The sequence below is a fragment of the Vitis riparia genome, chromosome 9 (genome assembly GCF_004353265.1).
Source record: "Vitis riparia cultivar Riparia Gloire de Montpellier isolate 1030 chromosome 9, EGFV_Vit.rip_1.0, whole genome shotgun sequence".
Taxonomy (NCBI): domain Eukaryota; kingdom Viridiplantae; phylum Streptophyta; class Magnoliopsida; order Vitales; family Vitaceae; genus Vitis; species Vitis riparia.
This window is the reverse complement of record NC_048439.1, coordinates 752,803-774,640: the sequence shown is the minus strand read 5'-3', so window position 1 is coordinate 774,640 and position 21,838 is coordinate 752,803. Positions and strand designations below refer to the sequence as shown.

At 36.3% G+C, this 21,838-nt stretch overlaps 4 protein-coding genes and 1 non-coding gene across 9 annotated transcripts; 1 reads left to right on the top strand and 4 right to left on the bottom strand.

Moving 5' to 3' along the window:
* Window positions 1-128: 128 nt before the first annotated feature.
* Window positions 129-210, bottom strand: TRNAS-GCU. The gene has a single exon. It is a non-coding gene; the product is annotated as a tRNA-Ser (tRNA).
* Window positions 211-397: 187 nt separating this feature from the next.
* LOC117922156 (subtilisin-like protease SBT1.4) lies at window positions 398-3,068 on the bottom strand. Its single transcript, XM_034840188.1, has one exon. The coding sequence runs from the start codon at window positions 2,944-2,946 to the stop codon at window positions 631-633; it is 2,316 nt and encodes a 771-aa protein (XP_034696079.1). The 5' UTR covers window positions 2,947-3,068; the 3' UTR covers window positions 398-630.
* Window positions 3,069-4,540: 1,472 nt separating this feature from the next.
* LOC117921417 (subtilisin-like protease SBT1.4) lies at window positions 4,541-7,116 on the bottom strand. The gene has a single exon (XM_034839256.1). The coding sequence runs from the start codon at window positions 7,030-7,032 to the stop codon at window positions 4,726-4,728; it is 2,307 nt and encodes a 768-aa protein (XP_034695147.1). The 5' UTR covers window positions 7,033-7,116; the 3' UTR covers window positions 4,541-4,725.
* A 1,220-nt stretch (window positions 7,117-8,336) lies between these two features.
* Window positions 8,337-11,017, bottom strand: LOC117922598 (cation/calcium exchanger 4-like). The gene has a single exon (XM_034840759.1). The coding sequence runs from the start codon at window positions 10,687-10,689 to the stop codon at window positions 8,716-8,718; it is 1,974 nt and encodes a 657-aa protein (XP_034696650.1). The 5' UTR covers window positions 10,690-11,017; the 3' UTR covers window positions 8,337-8,715.
* A 2,891-nt stretch (window positions 11,018-13,908) lies between these two features.
* Window positions 13,909-21,182, top strand: LOC117922584 (aldehyde dehydrogenase family 7 member A1-like). Of its 5 annotated transcripts, none has more exons than XM_034840742.1 (16): window positions 13,909-14,001; window positions 14,257-14,393; window positions 14,751-14,837; window positions 14,964-15,095; window positions 15,801-15,876; window positions 16,017-16,039; window positions 16,129-16,192; window positions 17,732-17,777; window positions 18,465-18,645; window positions 19,176-19,352; window positions 19,443-19,613; window positions 19,966-20,103; window positions 20,184-20,281; window positions 20,538-20,642; window positions 20,842-20,909; window positions 21,012-21,182. In XM_034840742.1, exons 2-15 carry the CDS (start codon window positions 14,259-14,261, stop codon window positions 20,873-20,875), a joined length of 1,467 nt encoding a protein of 488 aa, XP_034696633.1. In that variant the 5' UTR covers window positions 13,909-14,001; window positions 14,257-14,258; the 3' UTR covers window positions 20,876-20,909; window positions 21,012-21,182. The 5 variants fall into 5 exon arrangements, with proteins under 5 accessions (XP_034696633.1, XP_034696631.1, XP_034696634.1 ...); XM_034840740.1 differs by having other exon boundaries at window positions 20,526-20,642; XM_034840741.1 differs by lacking the exon at window positions 13,909-14,001 and adding an exon at window positions 14,043-14,174 and having other exon boundaries at window positions 20,526-20,642.
* The last annotated feature ends 656 nt before the right edge of the window (window positions 21,183-21,838 follow it).

Sequence of the window (21,838 nt, the reverse complement as noted above, 5' to 3'; positions counted from 1 at the left end):
CCTAAAAGCACCCCACGTGTTTTCTAATAAAGGCGAGATGTCCTGTCTCTCGAAACTACAAAAGAAGATTCCTTCACTTGCAAGGGTTTTGCTGATCTTGATTTTCCTATTAAAGCAAAAAGGAAACACGTCGCCTGAGAGATTCGAACTCTCGCGGGGAAACCCCATGTACTTAGCAGGCACACGCCTTAACCACTCGGCCAAAGCGACAAGTATCCTTTTTAGCTCAAGATATGAGGAAAATCCTTGATTATTTTAGTACCATTTTTTAAAAATTAGCATAACGGCGTAATTATACAATGATAATCAATCATAAGTAAATTGTTCTTCAGAATACAAATGAGATTTTTTAATTTAATCATACATTTAGAAGGAGAAATTTTTTTTTTTAAAAAAAGAAAACATAATAATTCTCCCCTTTTATTAATAAACATCGCCAGCCACTAGCTCTGTTTTTCACATCAAAAGTTCAGAGCAGCCCACCAAAATCTTAACCTTAAAAAGTTTTCAAGCTATACAAATTTATGAAATTGGGAAAGTTCCAGAAACTTCCTATAATCCATCCTCTGTGGATTCGTACACAACACTTACAGATCACATGAAGAACACAAAAATAATTTATACTCTCAATCATATGGAAGACACCGCGTCCTGATGAAACCTGACCACCACTGGGCTCCTCACAATGTGAGTCCCGTCGCTCCATTCTATGGACCCAAACCTCGACCCGATGTAGGATTCAACACTGGTGAACGACACCTCGTACGACGCCGTTTGATTCTCTTTACTGAACACCAGCTTCTTCGGCGAAACATCGACTTCGATGCCTTCCGGAGGATTCACCTTCACTTCATACACCGCATTCGCCGAGCTTCCAACGTTCTTAACCACCCTCTTCAGCTTAATTTCATTTCCTTGGTGTACTGGATCATGATCAAAATTGAATACCACTGAGAATGCTGGGTAGTTGAGATCGCCCGGAGTATGGAGCTTCTCTGTGTTGCAATCCACAGTGGTGTGGCGTCTTACAAAAATGGCGATTCTTTCGGTGTCGTAGCCAATGGCGCAGAGGAATGATATGTAGTCGTTGGCGTCAATGTCGTAGACCAATCCTGGGTAGAGAGCTCTGTTGGGATCCACGTGGCCAGCGCCGTGAATGAACGGTGATGATTGGTTGCCGGTGGCCAGATCGGCGATGTTGTTGCCGGAGTTGTCCAAGTTGTAAGCGGTTGTCATCAGGGCAGACTTTATGGCAGCTGGGGTCCATTTCGGGTAGGCTTTTCGAAGCAAAGCGGCCAATCCGCTTACGTGCGGGCAGGACATGGAGGTGCCAGAAATTATATTGAACTCGACTCGTCTCGAATCGACGTCTAAATCGGTTGGAGCCTTGGACCCGGTCCAACCTGCCAAGATGTTAACGCCTGGGGCTATGACATCCGGTTTAAGAATTTCGGGGGTGAGGTGGTTGGGACCGCGGCTGGAGAACGCTGCGACTTTGGGCGCCGGCGGTGAAGTTCCGATCACAGTGCCACGGAAGGCAATGGTTGCAGTGGGAAATGCCTTTGATTTAACGTATTCTTTGATTTTATCGCCGGCGATCTGGCCCACCATGGTGGCTGGGAGAAGATGTGAGTCGGCGATGAGCTCTTCCCCGCTGTCTCCAGTGTTGGCCAGTATCATTCCGGCACCGAGTGCCATTTTGACGGCGATTCCCTTCTCTACTCTCGCGTTGCCTCCACGATCGCAGATGACGATTTTTCCAGACACTTGAGAGGGATTGAGTTTTCCGGTGAAGCAGAATCTGCTTCCGCAGTCACCAGCGTAAACTAATGGGAGATTAGTGTCCTTTAGAGGATCGCCGGAGTATATAGACACACCACCGAAGATTCTCCCGTCGCCAAGAACCACATCCGCCGGAAACTCCCTGTCAATCGTTGAGGCACCAACAGTTAAAATCCATGGCGCGATATTCACCGCAGTGAGCGGATCGGGCCCAGAATTTCCTGCGGAACACGACACAAGGACACCATGATCCATCGCTCCAAACGCTCCGATTGCGATGGAGTCATGATCGTACCGAGGAGCTAAGCCTGTGGCTCCCACGGAGAGTGAAATGATATCAACACCATCGGCGACCGCTTGATCCATCGCTGCGAGTATATCTGAATCGAAACAACCTAGGCTCCAACAGATCTTGTACGCAGCAATCCTAGCTTTCACCGCCATGCCTCTAGCTTCTCCTTTTGCGAATTCAAACAAACTGGCGTCTTGAACCACAGATCCAGCGGCCGTTGAAGCCGTGTGAGTCCCATGTCCTTCTGTGTCTCTCGGCGATTTCGACTCAGCCGATTCATCCATCGGCCGTCCAAGAGCACCCTCATACCCTTTGAAAAAAGCTCTTGCTCCGATAATTTTCCGGTTACACGCCGACGCGGGAAAATCAGGCCCAGTGTCACAAACACCATTCCAGCTATTTGGCACCGGAGACAGCCCCGAATCGGAGAAACTCCTAATCTCCGGCCATATCCCAGTGTCAAGAACTCCAATAATCACATCATCGGCGTAATCAGAGTTGGGCCAAAGCCCATAGTTGTCAGCCAGGCCAAGGAAATGAGGAGTGCGAGTGGTGTGAATCTGGTGTGCCCGGTCCGGCAATACCGAAAGCACACCGGGAACGCGACGGAGTTCCGACGCCTGAGCGGCAGTAAGCCTAGCGGAGAAACCATTGGCAGCTCGCTCGTAGCTGTAAAGAATCTTGGAGGGCTGCCCTGAGGAGGCGAGTGACCGAACGATGGAGGAGTACCAGTGGTGGTGGGTGGCGTAAGCGGATGGCTTATGAGATTTAGACACGTGGACGACGAACGTCTGTGATTCGTCCAACGATAAAGTTGCAGAGACAAGAGAGAGGCAGAGAGTGAGGGAGAAAAGGGAAGAAGGAATCCCCATGGACGATTCTCACTCAGTCTCCTTAGAAATCGGAACTTCAAATGCAACGAAAGGTATGGAGTTTTCAGCCCCACAAAAGGGATTGAGTTTATTTACCTTGGAATGCCATTGCCGGTTTATGCTTCCTTTTTTTTTTTTCTCTTCGTTTTATAACTATAATGGTGTGATATAAAAACAATTTATACTTATTATATTTCTATTATATTTTGTATTTTTATAGTAACTTAAAAAAAATATATGATTTAAAAAAAGAGATACAAATCTCAATTTTATTGGAGGTTTGTGATATGGTAATGAGAGAGATAAGGCTGGTGGGTCACTTTCCCTTCCATGAAGCTAAATTATGGCCGTTTATGGAGAAACGACAAGAATGATAATGGCACCTTGTTGATTGGCGTGGTGGGATTCTCTCCATGTGTGGGATAGTGATTAGGGAAGGTAACAAGAAGGTAGGGGGAAACAAAAGTAAGGTATGAAAAATATGATATAATAAAAAGGTTTACCTTCAATTATTGTTGCTCCTTACACCATGTTTTGTTTGAATCTTTATAGAGAAAAGTTGAAATAAGCTAAATGGATTTGATATAATATATAAAAATACTTTAATGATGAAATATATTTTTAGGTTATATTTGGTTCTCAATTTTTTTTAAAAAAAAATATTAAAAAAAATATTCTTCTCATATATGATTGTATTGTAAAAAATATAAAGAAAAATCAAATATAATTATAATGAGTGAAAATTTTATATATATTTAAATTATTTAATTTTTGCATAAAAGTGTTAAAATAAGTTAAATAAATTTGGAGTATCATATTAAAGTAGTTTATTGATTTTAAATTTACTTTTTTCTCTTTATATTTTTCTTTAATTTTTGGAATTAAATATAGCCTTAGGTAGTTTTTGTTTTTTGACTGAATAGAAAAAAATCAAAATATTTAGCTTTTTGTATTAAGTTAAAAGTACATTATTGATATTAACCATCATAGATAAAGTGAATTTATTATCAATAAGTTTAGTTTAATTATGTCGGTTGATGTCAATGAGTTACTTTTAGTTGATAGAAAAAGTAAAATATTTTGACTTTTTCTATTCAATCAAAAGACAAACACCACCTTAATGTTTAATCTTGTAGCTAATTCACTCAATCTCATTTCTCAAGAACTAAAAGATCGCACAATAAGCTTTAATGGATCTAAATTAAAAAAAAAAAAAGGCAATGGAGAGAAGGACTATGATGATCAATAGCCTTGGGAGGAATGGCACTTGCAGTGTAGTTTCTCACTAGGTAGACATACGTGTTCGAAAGCAAAGACATTTGAAACATAATAAATAAAATTAATTGTTTATTTCAATTTTCTTGTACACCATTTTTTAAGATGATTATTTGATGAGATTAAGATATAATTTAATTGATGGATAGAAAATTTCAATTAAATTATAAATATCTATTCACGTGTAAGCATGGCCAAAGATAAAAGTAAGTTAAGGATAAAGCTTTTATTGCCTTTATTTCTTCAAATTAATTTATATAAAGTATTGGAGTGAAATTAATTTTTGTAATGAAATAAAATTAATTATAGAAGTATGCAATTCTATGAAAGCCAATTATTTTATAGGTCATAATGGTATTTCCTTAAGCTATCGAACAGTGAAAAGAAGCTTTTGAAGTACGGCATAGGCTTCTTACATGAGAAGATTTATCACATCTAACATTTCAAGAGAAAGAAGAAAAATTCACAAGTCACACCCTTAAATTACCGACCCAAATATCAAAATCACATCGAAGCCACTAAATCGTTATGCCACCTGACGGCCACTGGGCTCCTCACCCTATGGGACCCATCGGTCCATTCTATAGACCCAAACACCGTCATGAGAGAAGCTCCGACGCTTGTGAACGTAACCTCATACGATGCCACTTGATTTTTTTCAGTGAACACAAGCTTACTCGGTGAAACATTGATTTTAACGGATGGCGGAGAATTCACCTTCACTGAGTACACTGCATTCTTCGAACTTCCAACGTTTCTAACCACCCTCTTGTGTTTCACCACCCCGCCGCGTTTAATTACAGCACTGTCGGCGTTGAATACCACTGAGAATGATGGGTAATTCAGATCGCCTGGTTTCATCTTCTGCGAATCACAATTCACCTTTGTACCGTCTCTTACAAAAATTTCAATATTTTCAGAGTATCCAACGGAGCAAAGGAAGGTTACGTAGTCGTCGGGACCAATGTCGTATACCAAACCTGGATCGAGGGCTCCGATGGGGTTCACGTGGCCGGACCCATGAATCAACGGTGTTGATTTATTGCCGCTGGCAAGATCGGTAATTTGGCTCCCAGAATTGTCCGAATTATAAGCTGTTGTCATTAACGCAGATTTTATGGCTGCTGGGGACCAGTCAGGGTGAGCTTTGCGAAGCAAAGCAGCCAATCCGCTCACGTGCGGACAAGCCATGGACGTGCCGGAAATTATATTGAACTCGACTCGTCTCTCGTCCATGTCTAAACCGGTTGGAGAATTGGACCCGGTCCAACCGGCCAAAATGTTGACACCTGGGGCTATGACATCCGGTTTAAGAATTTCTGGGGTGAGCCGGTTCGGACCGCGACTGGAGAATGAGGCGACCTTTGGGGCCAGTAAAGAATTTCCCATTACCGTTCCTCGGAAGGCAATGGTTGCAGTTGGAGATGATTTTGAGTCTGCATATCGCTTGATTTCATCGCCGGCAGTCTTACCGACCATGGTCGCCGGGATTAGATGTGAGTCGGCAACAAGCTCTTCACCTGTAGTCTTAGTGTTGGCAAGGATCATTCCGGCACCACCCGCGAGTTTAACGGCGCGTCCCTTCTCTACTCTCTTGCCGCCTCCACGATCACAAACAACAATTTTTCCAGAAACTAGAGAGGGATTGAGTTTTCCAGCCACGCAAAGTCTGCTTCCACATTCATCGGCTAAAACTAATGGGAGATGAGTGGCATTGAGTGGATCCCCAGTGTAGAGTGACACACCTCTGAAGATTCTACCGTTGCCGAGAACCACGTCGGCAGGAAACTCCCTATCAATGGTGGAGGCACCAACTGTTAAAATCCACGGCGCGATATTTACGGCGGTGAAAGGTTTGGGGCCAGAGTTTCCAACGGAACAAGACACGATAACACCATGTTCCATCGCTCCAAACGCTCCAATCGCGATTGAGTCGCGATCGTACTTAGGAGCTAGGCCTTTGGCGCCAACGGATAGTGAGATGACATGAACGCCATCGGCAACGGCTTGATCCATCGCTGCGAGTATATCCGAGTCCAAACAGCCTTGGTTCCAACATATCTTGTACACAGCAATCCTAGCTTTTGTCGCCATGCCTCTCGCTTCTCCATTTGCGTATTCAAACATACTGGCGTTTTGAACCACGGATCCAGCTGCTGTTGAAGCCGTATGAGTTCCATGCCCTTCTGTGTCTCTCGGTGATTTGGACTCTTCCGATTCATCAATCTGCCGTCCAAGAGCGCTCTCATATCCTCTGTGGAAAGTTCTCGCTCCGATGATTTTTCGGTTACACGCTGGAAAATCAGGCCCGGTCTCACAAACACCTTTCCAGCTCTCTGGCACTGGAGATAGCTCCGAATCGTTGAAACTCCGTAGCTCCGGCCATATTCCAGTGTCCAGAACTCCAATAATCACATCATCAGCATAATCAGAGTTTGGCCAAAGGCCAGAGTCGTTCGCCAGGCCAAGGAAGTGAGGAGTGTGAGTGGTGTGAACCTCGTGGACCTGTTCCGGCCACACGGACAGGACACCAGGGATGCGACGGAGCTCCGACGCCTGACCGGCGGTGAGCCTAGCGGAGAAGCCAGTGGCGGCATGTTCGTAGCTGTAGAGAATCCTGGAGGGCTGTGTTGAGGAGGTGAGTGATTGCACGATGGACGCGTACCATTGGTGGTGGGAGGCGAAGGCGGTGGGTTTATGAGATTTAGACACGTGGACGATGAAATTCTGTGATTCGTTGGATGAGAATGCTGCAGAGACAAGAGAGAGGCAGAGGACGAGGAGGAAGAAAAACAGAGAAGGAATCTCCATGGGCTGTTCTCTGACTCTCTCCTTACAAATTGGAACCAAGACCTTATTTGCACGTATGTCCCATTACTGCCTTATGATATATTTCTTTTCTTCCTTCCATTTATATACCAGTTGGTACTAATATCACAGGGCATAAAAAACAATTTATACTTATTTTATTTTGATTGTCATTTGTATTTTTTTAATTACTAGTCATCTTACTAATAATTTTTTTTTAAAAAAATGTGATTTAAACAAAATGTAAATATCAAATTAGTGGGTCATTTGCATGAAGCTAAGTCCTGGCTTTACTGAGAAGGACAAGAATCATAATGGCATGAACTTGTTGATTTTATCAGAATTCTACTTACCAATTATAAAGATTTACTAATCATGTAACACAGAAGCAAGCAAACAAAAATATAAGTAAGGTATGAAAAATATGATATAATGATTAAATTTTGAAGAAAAAAAATTATATGAGCCAACCAAAAAACCTGTCATAGTTTGTTTATATTCTGTAGCCAATTGCATTTTATTTGGATCATGGGTTCTCAACATCAAAGATTAGACTACTATGAATGAGTATGATTCTTGGACTGACGTGATCTCATATTTTCCATATGGTCATTGCCTCTTTTCTTGGAGGCTCTACCTAACTTCAACTTCAACCATGTTAATCCTTGGATCTTTGGAGCTGTTGGGTGAGATGGAGTGAGAAGAGATGGGAAGGGTAAGTTTTCTACTTGTTGGAGAAGGTTTAGCATGGGCTGCTTGGGATATTAGAGGCTAAAGTGATTGTTTGGGTTGAATCAAAATAACCCTGTTAAAGATAAATCGCCTTTGAAAATGTAGGTTTGGGGATGACAATTTCATGGTTAAATTAAGGACATGATAAGTCACTAATTGAATCAAAGTTCAACCAATTTGACTATTGTTCTTAGAGTTAATAACTAAAAATCATTTATTGGATTGTTGAACTATGAATCGGCAACTTTTTCAATTTATGGACTAATATGATACCGAAACCGAAACCTGAAACATTAACTAAATATGGGCGTAACCGGACTTGGTGACATCCTAGCTAGGATTGATGTTTTTCCAAAATAGCCCACAATCAAAATGTGGGATCCACCCCATTAGAATACAAAAATACAAAGATACATAGAAGAAGGGTGGAGTCCTAATGTGCATCAACAGCTATAGTAATATAGACAACAAGGATATACAACATGTTTCTGCAGAGTTAGAAAAGAAATTCACCTCAGTACCATGGCAGAAATGAGTTAAATCTGCCTGATGGGGAAGCAAGAGTGTTTTTGGTGTTGAGGAAAACCATAACCATTTATCATTATAAAAGGAGTCAATCAAGCAAAAGAGCAATCAACAAATTTATCCACAAAACACATGATCCCACAATGTAACATTAGATTTTTCTTTGCATACACGTATACAAACAATGACCCCCTCCTTTGCCAGTATAGCTTGCTAGTATATTACAGTACTAGAATTTTCTCATCCCTGTAGCCCTCTTTGAGATACAATGTCAAGCTGACCAGTGAACTCATCCATATAATCATCTCCCTGGGTTAAGAAGGTTACTGCTACTTGGAGAAATCTGAATCCAAATCCAAATCCAGGCTGACCAGCAACTCTATCTCCAAGTGTTAATAAATCAACGAGGCTCGCTCCTTTTAATTATGATCAACTTAGACCAGCAATTGATATTAACTCCATAGCCGTGCTCACTCTAACAGTGAGAAATATCATATAGAGGGTTATAAGGCCCACGCCTAATGTCTTGCTAGGACGCATGTCGTTTCGAGGTAATACCACAAGTGCCCAGATTAGTCCTGATATGAGAAAGCCCAAAGTATAAAACAAGCTACTGTCTTGTGGAACTATGTATGGACCAGGTCTCTTTGAACAGGCTCCTAGCAGCATCGAGACCCCCAAACCAATGAGAGTGTTGAACATAGGACCCGCATAGCACCCAGACAAGGCAATCTGCACACCATCCCCACCATTCATTGCCAGTGCAACATTCGACATCAAATCACCCATTGAGTTACCCCATGCCAATACAGTTAATCCAAGGAGAGATGGATTAATCCCAAAAATAACACCAAATCCCACCAACAGAGCAACAAGCTCACTTGCAATTATGTAGAACCAGATGATACTCATTATAAATCCTCCCAAAACCCACAGAATTAAGAACCTCTGAGGTGGTTGATCAGATACAGTGTAACGATATGCAAGAATGCCAAGATTACAACCAACTGTAACACCAACAAGATATGCAGCGTTTATGCCTTGAGAACTCACATCGTCTTGGGAATTCCACAAAAATGCAAGAAGAACAGGAGCCAATGAAGCACTGGCTACAGCATATGCCCTTGACCATCTTTCTTCCTCAACTATAGGGATTGTTAACCGCCTTGGCACTGTCAAGGGCATCTCCACCAGTGAAACAAACTTAGAGAATGAAAACAATGGCTGGTTGTTTTCCATGCCCTCATCAGTCCAGCCCCACAAATGTCTTTCACCATCTGCCATACTACCCTTTATTGCCTGGTTTGAATATATCGCCACATTTGAAGCCCACATCCACTGTGGCAAGGAAGCATGGAGTTGGGGCTGATCACTTTCAGTCTCGATATCAAGCAGAGGGCTGTACATAGAATCATCCTCTTCACCTTCTTGAGAGAAGATACTTCCTTTGACAGGAATCAAAGGTGTAATGACATCCAATTTCAACCTCCGTGCATGTTTCCTCAAAATCTCATTCGCAGCAACAGCAAAAGCATAAACCCCATAAATTGAAACAAACACAATTGCCCCCACAACACTCACCTTACCAATGAGTAAAATCACTAAAAGAGAAATGAGCGTAAATAGGAAGAAACATATATCCCTAATGAAGCATCTCCGATCAATCTGAACTCTCTCGTTGGCAACACATAAAGAAACAGTCCCAGCAACAATACAAGTAACAAACACTGCCCCACCGAGCACACTATTAAGTCCAACCTCACCAGTGTCTCTACCCACAAAAGCAGCAATACTTGCAAACACATCAGGTGCTCCATTTCCGAGTGGAAGGAGTGCAACCCCAGCAACTGTGGGAGGCAGCCTCAAAAGATTTGAGAGCTTCTCTAACGAACAGCAGAAGTAGTCTGCTGCAGTGTTACCCAATAGATAAAATAACGTAGCAAGCCAAATTCCCAACATCACATAACCCAAGAATCTAAATTTCTCACAAGTACAATAGAAAAATCTTATGTAATCAAAGAACCCTCCTGAAGAACAATGCGGGTGTGCTTTCAAGAACTCGCATCTGCTAGCAAAACCCTCATGATCAACTAATCCAGAACACGAGGCCGGATCACTTTTACTCAAATTGTTATCATCAGACCCTTCAATCAAACCCGATGAATTAACACCGATTTCACCAGTGCGGCGATGAATTACCACCATTCCATTCAGCTGATCGTGAAAGCCATCTCTTGAGCTCCAGGGTTTATCAAAAGTTGAAGATGATTGCCTGAGGAGAGGATTCCTCAGAATATCTTCCCGGTTGTAGAAGAAGAACAATAGGACTATGGCACATAATCCATTCAAAATTGCACGAAATTGGGGTTGTCTGGTACGGTTCAAACCATTGAACTCTTTCATTTTTCGATCTAATCCCAAAAATTCTCAAAAATTATTTACGGAGCCTCTAACCTTGAATTCAAAAACCCGATTCTGCCAACAGAAATAAAAAATCTAGGGTTTCGATTCACCAGCAACGAAACCCTAGTTTCCTTCTGAATCGGGAGAAACCTGAACGAAATTCTACTAGTTGCAGACTTCTCTTGATCTTAATCGAAGAAAAACAACAACAAAAATTGAACGAAAACGGCAAGATTAGGGTTTCAAGATGGTACCTTCTCTTTCAATGTCTGCGCAAAGAATGGGAGGCTAAAGGACTGTTTGGTTGTGATTGGTATAACGTTTTCAAAGTCCGCGTATAACGTTATCAACCGTCGGCCAGCTCTCCAAAACGCATCGTTTTGTCATTGGTCATCAAAACGCAGCGTTTTGGACACCTCCACTCCACCCTCAACAGGATAAAGAAAGTTAGCTCATGTCTAAAAATTATTATTATTATTATATTGATAGAAATTATTTTACTTTTACTTTTATTAAAGTGAAAATTGACTTTTTATAAAACGTAGTATTCTTTTTGTGTGCGTACAACTTTCTTTTAGGTAATTTTTTTTTTATAAAATTAAAAATTGAAATTTTTATTAAATTTAGGTCATTTAAGATTAAAACATCATTCGGGAATGATTTTAAGAAGGTTAAAAGCATTGCATTTGGTAATATTTCTATTCAAAATACTTTTAGTAAAAGTATTTTATTGGGAAGCATTTTTAGTAAAATTATATATACATTAGTTCTTCAACAAACATTACAAATATATATATATATATATATATATATATATATATATTTTAAAAGTGTTTTTAAAAATTTTGATAAATGTTTGATTATTTTTTCAAAAAACTTTTAATGTTAAAAGTGTTTTCTAAATGCACCGCCAAATGGACCCGTAAGTTATATTTGGTTTCCAAAAAATTTCAGGAAAAATAGTAAAAGAAAAAAAGAAAATATCAAAGAAAAGTAGTAGAAAAGAAAAATGAACAAAAAAAAGTTAATTTATTTTTATATACTAATTAAAATTTATTTTACTTATTTAGCTCCTCTATATAAAAATTTTAAAGATATTAAAAAAATTATTTTTCTTATATTCAATTATACCATAAAAAAATATAAAAATCAAATATAATTAAAATTAATTTAAAACTTACTTATTTAATTTGTATATAGAAAATAAAAAACAAGTGAAATTAGTTTAAAGTAATACATAAAAATAATTATAGACTTCAAAATCTATTTTTAATTTCCCTTCATTTTTTCTTTTCTTTTATTTTTTTCCTCTAATTTCTTTTCCTTGCAATTTTCCTCAAATTTTCTTTAGTCTTAATCTATATATTCCTCATAACCACTTATAATTTTCTCTCTCCAATCCGATTAGTTAAAGTGATTCTCATTGACTTTGAAAGCCCTTAAATTATATTATTTCTTATTTTTTAAATAATTTAATTTTTTGGATCAATTTTTTTTTAATATTTAAAGTTAATTATCAATTGTCCATAATCATACTAAATGAACCATTTAAGAACTTCTATGTTGTAATTTTAATGAGTAATAGAATGCTAAATAAAACTCCTTTACTTTTTATGTATAATATTTTTTTAAATTTATATTTAAGATTGTTTATCAGACAATTTAAAATAAGAAATTTAATTGAATTCAATTATTATTTTTTATATTTATTTAATTAAAGATTGTGTTTAAATACACTATAGAGAAAGTTGACTGAATTTTTAACATGCCCTTGATTATTGACATGCTTATTCCGATTTAACAACTTCACCAAACATTTAAGCTATGCTTGTTGCTGAAAGATTGAAGGTAAACTCTAAACGAAAGAAAAAGAAAATCTGAGAGAAAAAAGTTAAAAAGAAGGAGAATGGAAGAAAAATAAAAAATAGATTTAAATTATAAAAATTAAATAATATATAAATTTCTTATATAATTATTTGGAAACCAAACATAACTTTAGGGCACTTTAAACAATTATTTTTTAGAATATAAACCAATTTTTAAATTAAAAAACATATCTAAATAATAAAAAAAATATGGACATAAGTAGGAAAATTTTACATTATTTATTTTCAAAAATCATTTTGAAAATAAAAACAATTAACAATTATTTTTTAAAATTCATAATTATTTTTAAAAATGTTACCAATATACCTTTAAATAAACTATGAAAATCATAGTTTACAAACCACTCAAATGTTTTATCTCATAATTGATTTTTCTTTTAATACAACTAAAAATGATTTTTGTAAAAGCCAGAACAATATTAATTTCAACTCTAAAAAATAAGATTTTAGCTTTTCAAAAGTCATCCAAATAATTCTTAATAATTTTGAGTTCATCTATTAGATTAATTATATCATAAAATCATTCAATTGTATTAGAGGAGACTATCTTTGGCAGGTGATAAAAAAAATCACAAAATTTTAGATTGAATTAATAGGAATTATGGAAAATAATAATAATTTAAATCACTAATGCAATTTTCAGAAATCAAATTTATTTATTTACATCTAATATCTCAAAATTTTATTTATAAGATGGAAACAATTATTATTTAAAACTATTTAAAAATAATATTAAATATAATTGAAATTTTATGGAATTTTCTTCAAATTAATTTTCATCCACATTCTCATATAGTGGTCCATTTTTTTGGTAGTGAGTAGCACTTTTCATTGTCATCATTAATTTAAGATGTGATCAAATTATAAATAATGTAATGAAAACTATTAAAAATATGAGTTATATGATATGAAAAATATGAATGAAATATGAAAAATATGATTATAATATTATAAAAAAAGGAGCACATGACAAAATAATCAAACATATCAATGGTTGACATCCCACGTTAAATGGATTTCTTATAGTATTGAAAAGTTTTTTTACACTAATATATTAGCATTAAAATTTTCACTTATAAATATAAAGCTTCTAACAAGTGATACAAGGCCTTTCGTTTGTACAAGTAGTGTTATTGAAGTTCAAATAAAGATTTTTGAAAGAGCTAAAGAGAAGAAAACACACAAGAAAATTGCATAAAGAATTTTGGCTGAAGGTTGAGTCAATTGTTCTCTTTCAGAATGTGGCATGCGAGTGTTTGTGATCATAAGAACTCCTGTGTAACAGAAAAGCTCCTCTGTAACAAACTTCTAACGACTCCTCTAACTCATAACTGACTAATCAGCGCTTAAAGCAGCAAGTCTGCATTGCTCCACAGCTCTAAGCTCCTCGCCTCTCTCTATGCTCCCAATCTCTCTTCAATTCACAGTTCGTTGCTCTTTCCTCTCTCTTCATACCCAACGAACTCTTTTAATCTGTTTGAAGGCTGAGAAACTCTAGGAAACATGAAAGAAACTGCTTGTTTTGGGTGTCAGCTGAGCCTAGTATCGTCACAACTTGGAGTTTCTTTCGGTTTCTTTGGTTTTCTTCGCTTTCAGATGGTGAATTTTTTAATCGATTTTGATTTTTGACTTGTGAGTTCTGATCCCGAAGTCGACTGTGGGATGATCGTTGAATGTGCAGAGATGTTCGCGAGGAGCGAGTACATGTTTTTGAGTGAGATCGATCTCAGCGTCGTCCATCCAGGCTATTACGTCAATGGCAAGTGGAAGGGCCGCAGCAGCTCGATGGTCACCTCTGTGAATCCTGTAAACAATGAGGTTCAGATCCTGTTCCATTGATCTTTTGTTTTCTGGAATTTAATCCAAAATCCGAGAAATTAAACTCTGTTCGATTCGTAGTGAAATGATCGTAATTTCAGTCGATTCGTGTATTTTCATTGTTCGTCTAAATTTGCTTAAAGAATTGCAAATTACGAATAACTCTTGAAATTAAAATAGAAGAAGAAAATTTTCTGTCATAAGCATTGAAAAATAATTGCTATTTAAACATTAGGATCGAGAAAAAAGGGCTGAAATTAGTACCAAGACATGGAAATTGCGGACAAAAACTTTCGGGAAAAAAAAATCAAAATATTAGATGGATTGATGAAGATATCACACATCTTGCTGATTCAGACAATTGCTGCGGTTACGGAGGGTTCCATTGAAGATTATGAGGAAGGCATCCAAGCTTGCAGTAAAGCAGCCAAGCTATGGATGAAAGTGAGATCATCATCTTTGAGATTTATTGCTTTCTAGATTTTTTTTCATTCCTTTTTAAATATGCCTTCTGGAATATCTTACATAGTATTACAACTCATAATGCATATGCTGCATTTACTGTCTCAGACTCCGGTAAGTAAGAGATGCGAGATTGTTAGACAGATAGGTGATGCTTTGAGAGCCAAACTCCAGCTGTTCGGTCGGCTTGTGTCACTTGAGGTGGGAAAGATATTAGTGGAAGGAATTGGGGAGGTTCAGGTTTGTTTTACCACTTGTAAATTAGCAGTAAAATTGTTTATCAATTATTTGTCGGGCATGAATGTCAACTGACTTCCCGCTAAATGATTAGCTATTGAAGTAAATATGTATTAGTTAGAAAGAATTGCACATTGGAAATATCTCATCCCTTCATGTGATGTTGTGGATCAAAAGCATAATTCATTGGATGAAGTAACAATCCAACTTTTATGGCCTTTTTTTCTCTGGACATCAGCCTATGTTTTTTCTATCACATTAATCTGTTCAAAAATATTTAGGATTAAATTAAAAATGCACAAAAATCCTAATTTGATTGTTTCAGCGGCATGTCTTTTGGCCCAAATCATGAATGAAAATAGAAATATGAAAACCACTCAAAATCTATAAATAAGGAAAGCTAACGAGAATATCTTTATAACTATTTTAAATTTTAGTGGAAAAAATTTATAAGAGAAAAATGGGATATAGATGTGAGGAAAAAGGCTCCCGTGTACTCAACATTATTATTATTATTATTATTATTATTGCCTTTTGGAGTAAATATTAATTGCGTTTATCATATTAATTGTTACATTTCTTTTTTTTTTTTTTTCCTGTGAATATTTGTTTTTGGACAATGTGAATGGAAACCCGTGCTGGAAGAAAACCTTAGTAGTCTACAATTGAAATTTATGAATCCAACTCCAGCCGCGCCATTTTTTGCAGGAAGTTATTGACATGTGTGATTATGCCGCGGGGTTAAGTGAGAAACTGAATCTAAATGCATCAATCAGACATGAGCGTGAGTTTACACATTGATACCATTGCTGAAATATATATTTAGTGATCAATATTATCTTTGATCCAACTGCCTTTACTTTCGAACAATCATCACATGAGATTGGAATTTCCTTTGATTAACTTTGATTAATTCGTCAACAGGTCAAAATCATGTAACATTGCAGGTGTGCCGCATGTTTCTGCTTCTGGACTTGGCTAGATATGTATATGGGTCATACTACTGCTGACATTTTGTGTATGTTGTCTATTGCAGGTACGGAATCCTTTCGGAGTGGTTGGTGTAATTACACCTTTCAATTTTCCTTGTGCTGTTCTCGGTGAGTTTCATTCGTGATTTGCATGAATTTAATTTGATACTTGGGAGCTTGATATGTCAATTAAATTCAGAGTAAGGTCATTAGAGGGGGTTGTTTCCTTCCTTTTATTTTGTATTATGTGGTGTGTCCGTCTTTGAAAAGTATTTTCAAAAATAATTTCCTATTTTTTTTATAAAAAAAAAGGAAAATCATATTTGATAATTAAAAGGAGGAAAACAATTTTATTTTCTTAAAAAGAAAAAGCATAGTAATTTTTTAAAATATTTTTTTACTTGTTTTTAACTGTTTGAAGAATGATTAAAACAATAAAGTAATATATATATAAGTATTATTTTTATGGAAGAGAAGTTAAAAATATTTCAAATTCTCAAATAGCTAGATTTCTATTTTAAAAAATATTAAAGAATAAGTTTTAAAAAATTATTTTAAATAATTATTTTTCTGAATTATTTTCAAAACACTTATCAAATAGAACTTAAACTTTAAGAACCCTACCCAATTGAGTTCTTGACCCACAAATCAATGGGGAAAATTAGCAATGCCAAGATACCTCTTCCATATCTTTGCCAGAGTCATTTATATTATACCTATGAAGTGTTTGTGAAGCAAGTATTACTCTAAAAGCAAGCAAGTGCATGGTTGTAAAATTACATATACTTTTCTGGATAGCTTGTGCAAGGATCCCTTTTACAAAAATAAATGATACTTACATAGATCCACTAATTGTTATTTTGTGCAAATACATAATGATTCAAGTGTTCTCCCCATCTTTATGGTTGAGATGCTTTGTTTTGCATTTTTCATTAAAAGAGTAAGTTCAATGTTTGGATAAAGAAGAGACATAACTAAGATTCTATTTTTGAAGTATTTTTTAAAATAGTAGTTCTAAAAGAATAGATTTATAAAATAATTTTAAATTTTTATATTTATAAATATATTTTTAAAATAACTTTTATATGTAGTATTTTATTTTTAATTATTCTCCATTTTATATAATTATTTTTTAAAACTACCATAAAAAAAACCAAGTGGAAACAATTAAAAGATATTTTTAAAAATTAAATATTCTATTTTCTATTTTTTTAAAACAAAAAACTATTTTTTATTTTCTAATTATCAAACGTATTTTATATTTTCTTTTTTAGAAAAGTAATTAGCAAACAAATCTATATATGCATTTCATTTAATATGTCTGTTATTACTTATTATGATCTTTCTCTCCCTATTAATAGTTGGTACGGACACTTTTTTCCACAGTTAACTATTTTTCAGACAATTTGACTATCGATAATGGTAAAAATAGGATTAAGCTTTATACTTAATCAGTTTAAAATATAGCATAATTTAATAAAATTTTGAATTTTGCATTAGAAAATGGTTTATCTTTGTACAAACCAAAATATTTATCTTTGAAGTATGTTTGATATTTAACTTTAGTTGATGTATCAAATAGAACATTTTCAGCAGATTTTTCATTGAAAAATAAAATGAACTCCCTTCCACCTTCTTATATTATCTTTATGTAATGTGTTTCCATAGGTCGGAATGCTTGCATGGCACTAGTCACTGGTAATTGTGTTGTCTGGTAACCTTTGATTCTGACTCATAACTCATTTTCTACTTTTTCATTGTCTTTAAAGGTTTTTTTTTTCTATATTGGTTGCACGAACTTATGAATCATTTTTTCTCAATAGTGCCTTTCATGTTTCATTGATTTATTAATGCATTGCTAGACCAATTCCTGTCTACTTCCTGTTAATGCAAGATATCATTTCTACACGTCCAAAAATAAAGCACTCTTATCTATTATGCACCTCTATAAAAGATGCCTACACCTTTTTATGGAGCCAATGGTTCCAGTCTGGAAAATCTTCCTTCTCCGTTCCTGCATATTATAATTGGATTGCTTGTAAATTGTAATAAATCTGGCATTAACTGTGGTCTCTGGACTATGAATCAGCTTCTAACATGACCTTGAACTTAGACAAACTATCTGGGTGCCTCGTCCAGTTTGTATTGTTTGTAGCAAACAAGTAAAGAAACTTGAAGGTGTAGTTTTTATTATGTATAGGAACAGTTGAAGATTAAGAATGTATTTTTAAAGAGAAAGAGGTCAACTCTGGGAGGCTTCTTTTTGTGTCTTCCCTTGGTACATCAGTCCATAATATGCCATTTCTGCTATGTTATATAACCCCATTTTGCCTTTCTGTGCATATCTCAATGCATACTCATATTCGAACATGACTAATTCCTTCTATGCAATGAATCGCAGGAAAGGTTCTCGATCAACACCTTTGGTGACCATTGCAATTACAAAGTTGGTAGCTGGGGTTTTAAAGAACAACAATTTACCAGGTGCAATTTTCACTTCCTTTTGTGGGGGTGCTCCAATTGGTCAAGCAATGGCAGAGGATAAACGCATACCGCTGGTTTCATTCACAGGAACTTCCAAGGTAATCTCTATGATGTTTTTGTTTATGGATTTGTTTTCAAAAGCCATTTGATTATTCATTCATTCTTGCAACTCGCAATATAAATGCATCTTTTTCTCGAGGAATATCAAACCACAGGCTTGCTTCACTTGGTACTATCAGATCTGTATTTACCCTTCTGATATCTTAAGCTACTTCTGTTTGAAAAGATATATTTTGGATGTTCATATGAGAATATTTCTTAAATTTCCATTGATAAAATTTCAAAGTGAGATAAAGATAAAACAGAAACCTTTCTTCATGCGTCAGCTTGAGATATAAAACATTCTCTTGCCCCTGTTAGTTGTGGAATATCTATATACTTCTGGTTCTGAGACACTGAAAATCTTCATGCCTATTTTGATCCAAGAGACCAATCCCCATGACAATTTTATGTGTACTTGTTCATTTCTACTGGGCTACACATTTTCCAACTTCGATCTGCAATTAAATTATGCAATTGAAATAGTTCAATCTGCATTCGATTCACTGCTGTTTATGCCCAACTACAGGTGGGGCTAATGGTTCAACAGAGGGTGAATGATAGATTTGGTAAATGTTTGCTTGAATTAAGTGGGAATAATGCCATAACTGTCATGGGTGATGCTGATATTCCGCTAGTTGTTCAAGCTGTTCTGCTTGATGCTGTTGGCATAGCTGGTCAATGCCGCATAACATGTCACAGGCTGGTATTCAAAAATCTTTTACCTTTGACTGAAATTTTATATGGTGACAGAGGCCAATCTTGAAGCTAAATTTTTTATTTGCTTGTACCGTAGTTTATTCAAGAAACTATATATGAACTAGTAATTGAGCGACTACTTCTAGAATACACACTTGTTACCATTGGCATGGGAGATCCATTAAAGACAGGTACGTTACTTGGGCCATTACATACCAAAGCCTTAAAGAGGAACTTCCGGACGGTGATGCAGAAAATCAAGTCTCAGGTATGTACTCTCTCTTGTACCTCAACCAATGTTTTAAACTGTCAAGTTTTTTCCTCCTTAATGTGACAAAGGTTTTGAATTTACATATAACTGGTTATTCACAACAATATACAGATGGAGACTTTCTGTTCCCTAGTTCTTCAAGTTCCATTAGCTCTGAGCTATCTAAATGATTCTGAGATGTGAAGCTCCTTTAGTTCCATCCTGGGGCTTGTACATATCGATTTCTACATACCATTACAAGATTGCCCTGCAACTATTTCATTGCCGTTTTTATCAAAATCTTGCATTGGACATTGATTATTTCATCTTTGTCAGTAAATCAGTAACTCCAGTCACTGATGTTTTGCAGGGAGGGAAGGTCTTTATAGGTGATGTAGTGAGCTCTGTGGGAAATTTTGTGCGGCCCACCATTGTTGAGATTTCTCCAAATGCAGATGTTGTGAAAGAAGAATTGTTTGTTCCAGTTCTTTATGCTATCAAGTTTACGGTAGCCTCTTCATGATTCAAGTATTAGTTTATACATGTATTCACACTTTCTCATTTCTTAAAACTAAACTCTTTATGCAGACTTTTGAAGAGGCAATGCAAATAAACAACTCCATCTCCCCAGGATCAAGTAATTCTATCTTCACCCGCAAGCCTCATCTTGTCGTCCCAGGGATTAGGTGCGTGTTTCTGTAATTTATTACTCGTTTTTATAAGGCAATTAAATTCTTTTTCACTTTGAATGAGAGCAATACTTGACTGAGGCTCTCCTGATGGCCTTTGATAAAAAAAATCAAATTACCTTCAAAAATGTCCAAAAATTCTAATTTAATTGTTTTACTGGCAAAAAAATTGTGAATGAAATTACCAATATAAGAACCACTCAAAATTTCAGGGAACGAAAGCCTTAACATTCATTGTAAGACATACTAACAGGTCGCTTGGAATTGACTGTGGCATTGTCAATGTAAACTTACCTACAAGGGGCCGCGGTGGAGCAGGAAGTGACTCATGGGAACAATACACGCGGCGCACAATATGGTAAAGCTAGTCTTGTTGATTCTCTTAGCCGAGTCAATACTCACATTTCTCATCCTTCTTTTGATATTTTAAGCTACTGTCAGTCTCTTATATTGTTTGAGTGTCCAAATTTTCCTAGCTCATCCTTTGTTTTTTTCTCTTTTTCAAGCTTTCATTATCATCTACATTTCACATTGATACCCAAGTAACATTTTGACAGTACAATCAACTACGGAGATGAATCATCATTTTGACAGGAATCATTTTTTGCTTGTAGATATGCTTATGGTACGGTACTTTGTGCTTTTATTATCTTCAACTTTCCAGACATTTTTTATTATATATTATTAGTTGTAGCATTTATGGCTTATCTCTGTTTTCTGTATGTAGGGGCCAACAGCTTCTCTGCAACCCCGGCCAGAGCCACATTGTCTGCCTTGGTGGTTTCAGTTGTTCTTAATAGAGCTTTGGCCAGAGAATTCATTAGTGTAAAACTGAGTTTGTACTGATCCCTTCTGTTTCTAAATAAGAGCCAACAATAAAACAAAGAAAAATCACACCAAATATAGCCTTCTCTTGGTGTATTAGTTTGCATTTCCCTGAAAATCTCCATCCAAGCAGCCCGTTAAGGTGCCCAATTGGTTAGAACGAATGTCATGATGTGTAGGAGAGTGTCCGGTCCTGGTTCGATCCGGTACTGGTTATGACAGATGCAATCAGCATTGTCCCATGGAAAGTCCGAAATGCTCAACCATGGAAACTTCTTCCATTATCGAAAAGAAAAAATAGATTCCTCAAGGCTGCTAACCCAAATAAATACATTAGAATAAAACTTAAAACTCTGTAGTCAAATCAAAGTAATATGAATTGCAAGCTTTTCTATTAGTGAAATATAATGAGAGCTCATAAAAATTATTTTAAAAATATTAAAAACTAATTAAAAATATTTTAAGTTTTAAAATAGAATTTTATTTTTAAAAATTATTTTTTAAAACTGTTTTTAAAAATTATTATCAAACACAACTTTACACTTGTAACCTTCTCGTATCCCTCCATCTGTGGTGCAAGGCCATGTGAGAGGCTTTATTGGTACGTCACTACCTCCTCTCTTCTATATCTCTGCATTATGCGCTATCACGGCCCTTGAGTAGGCCAAATGTTAAAGGCCACAGCCGCCACACTCTCAAGCTGACCGTGGCAGTGCCCTGTGAGATGGG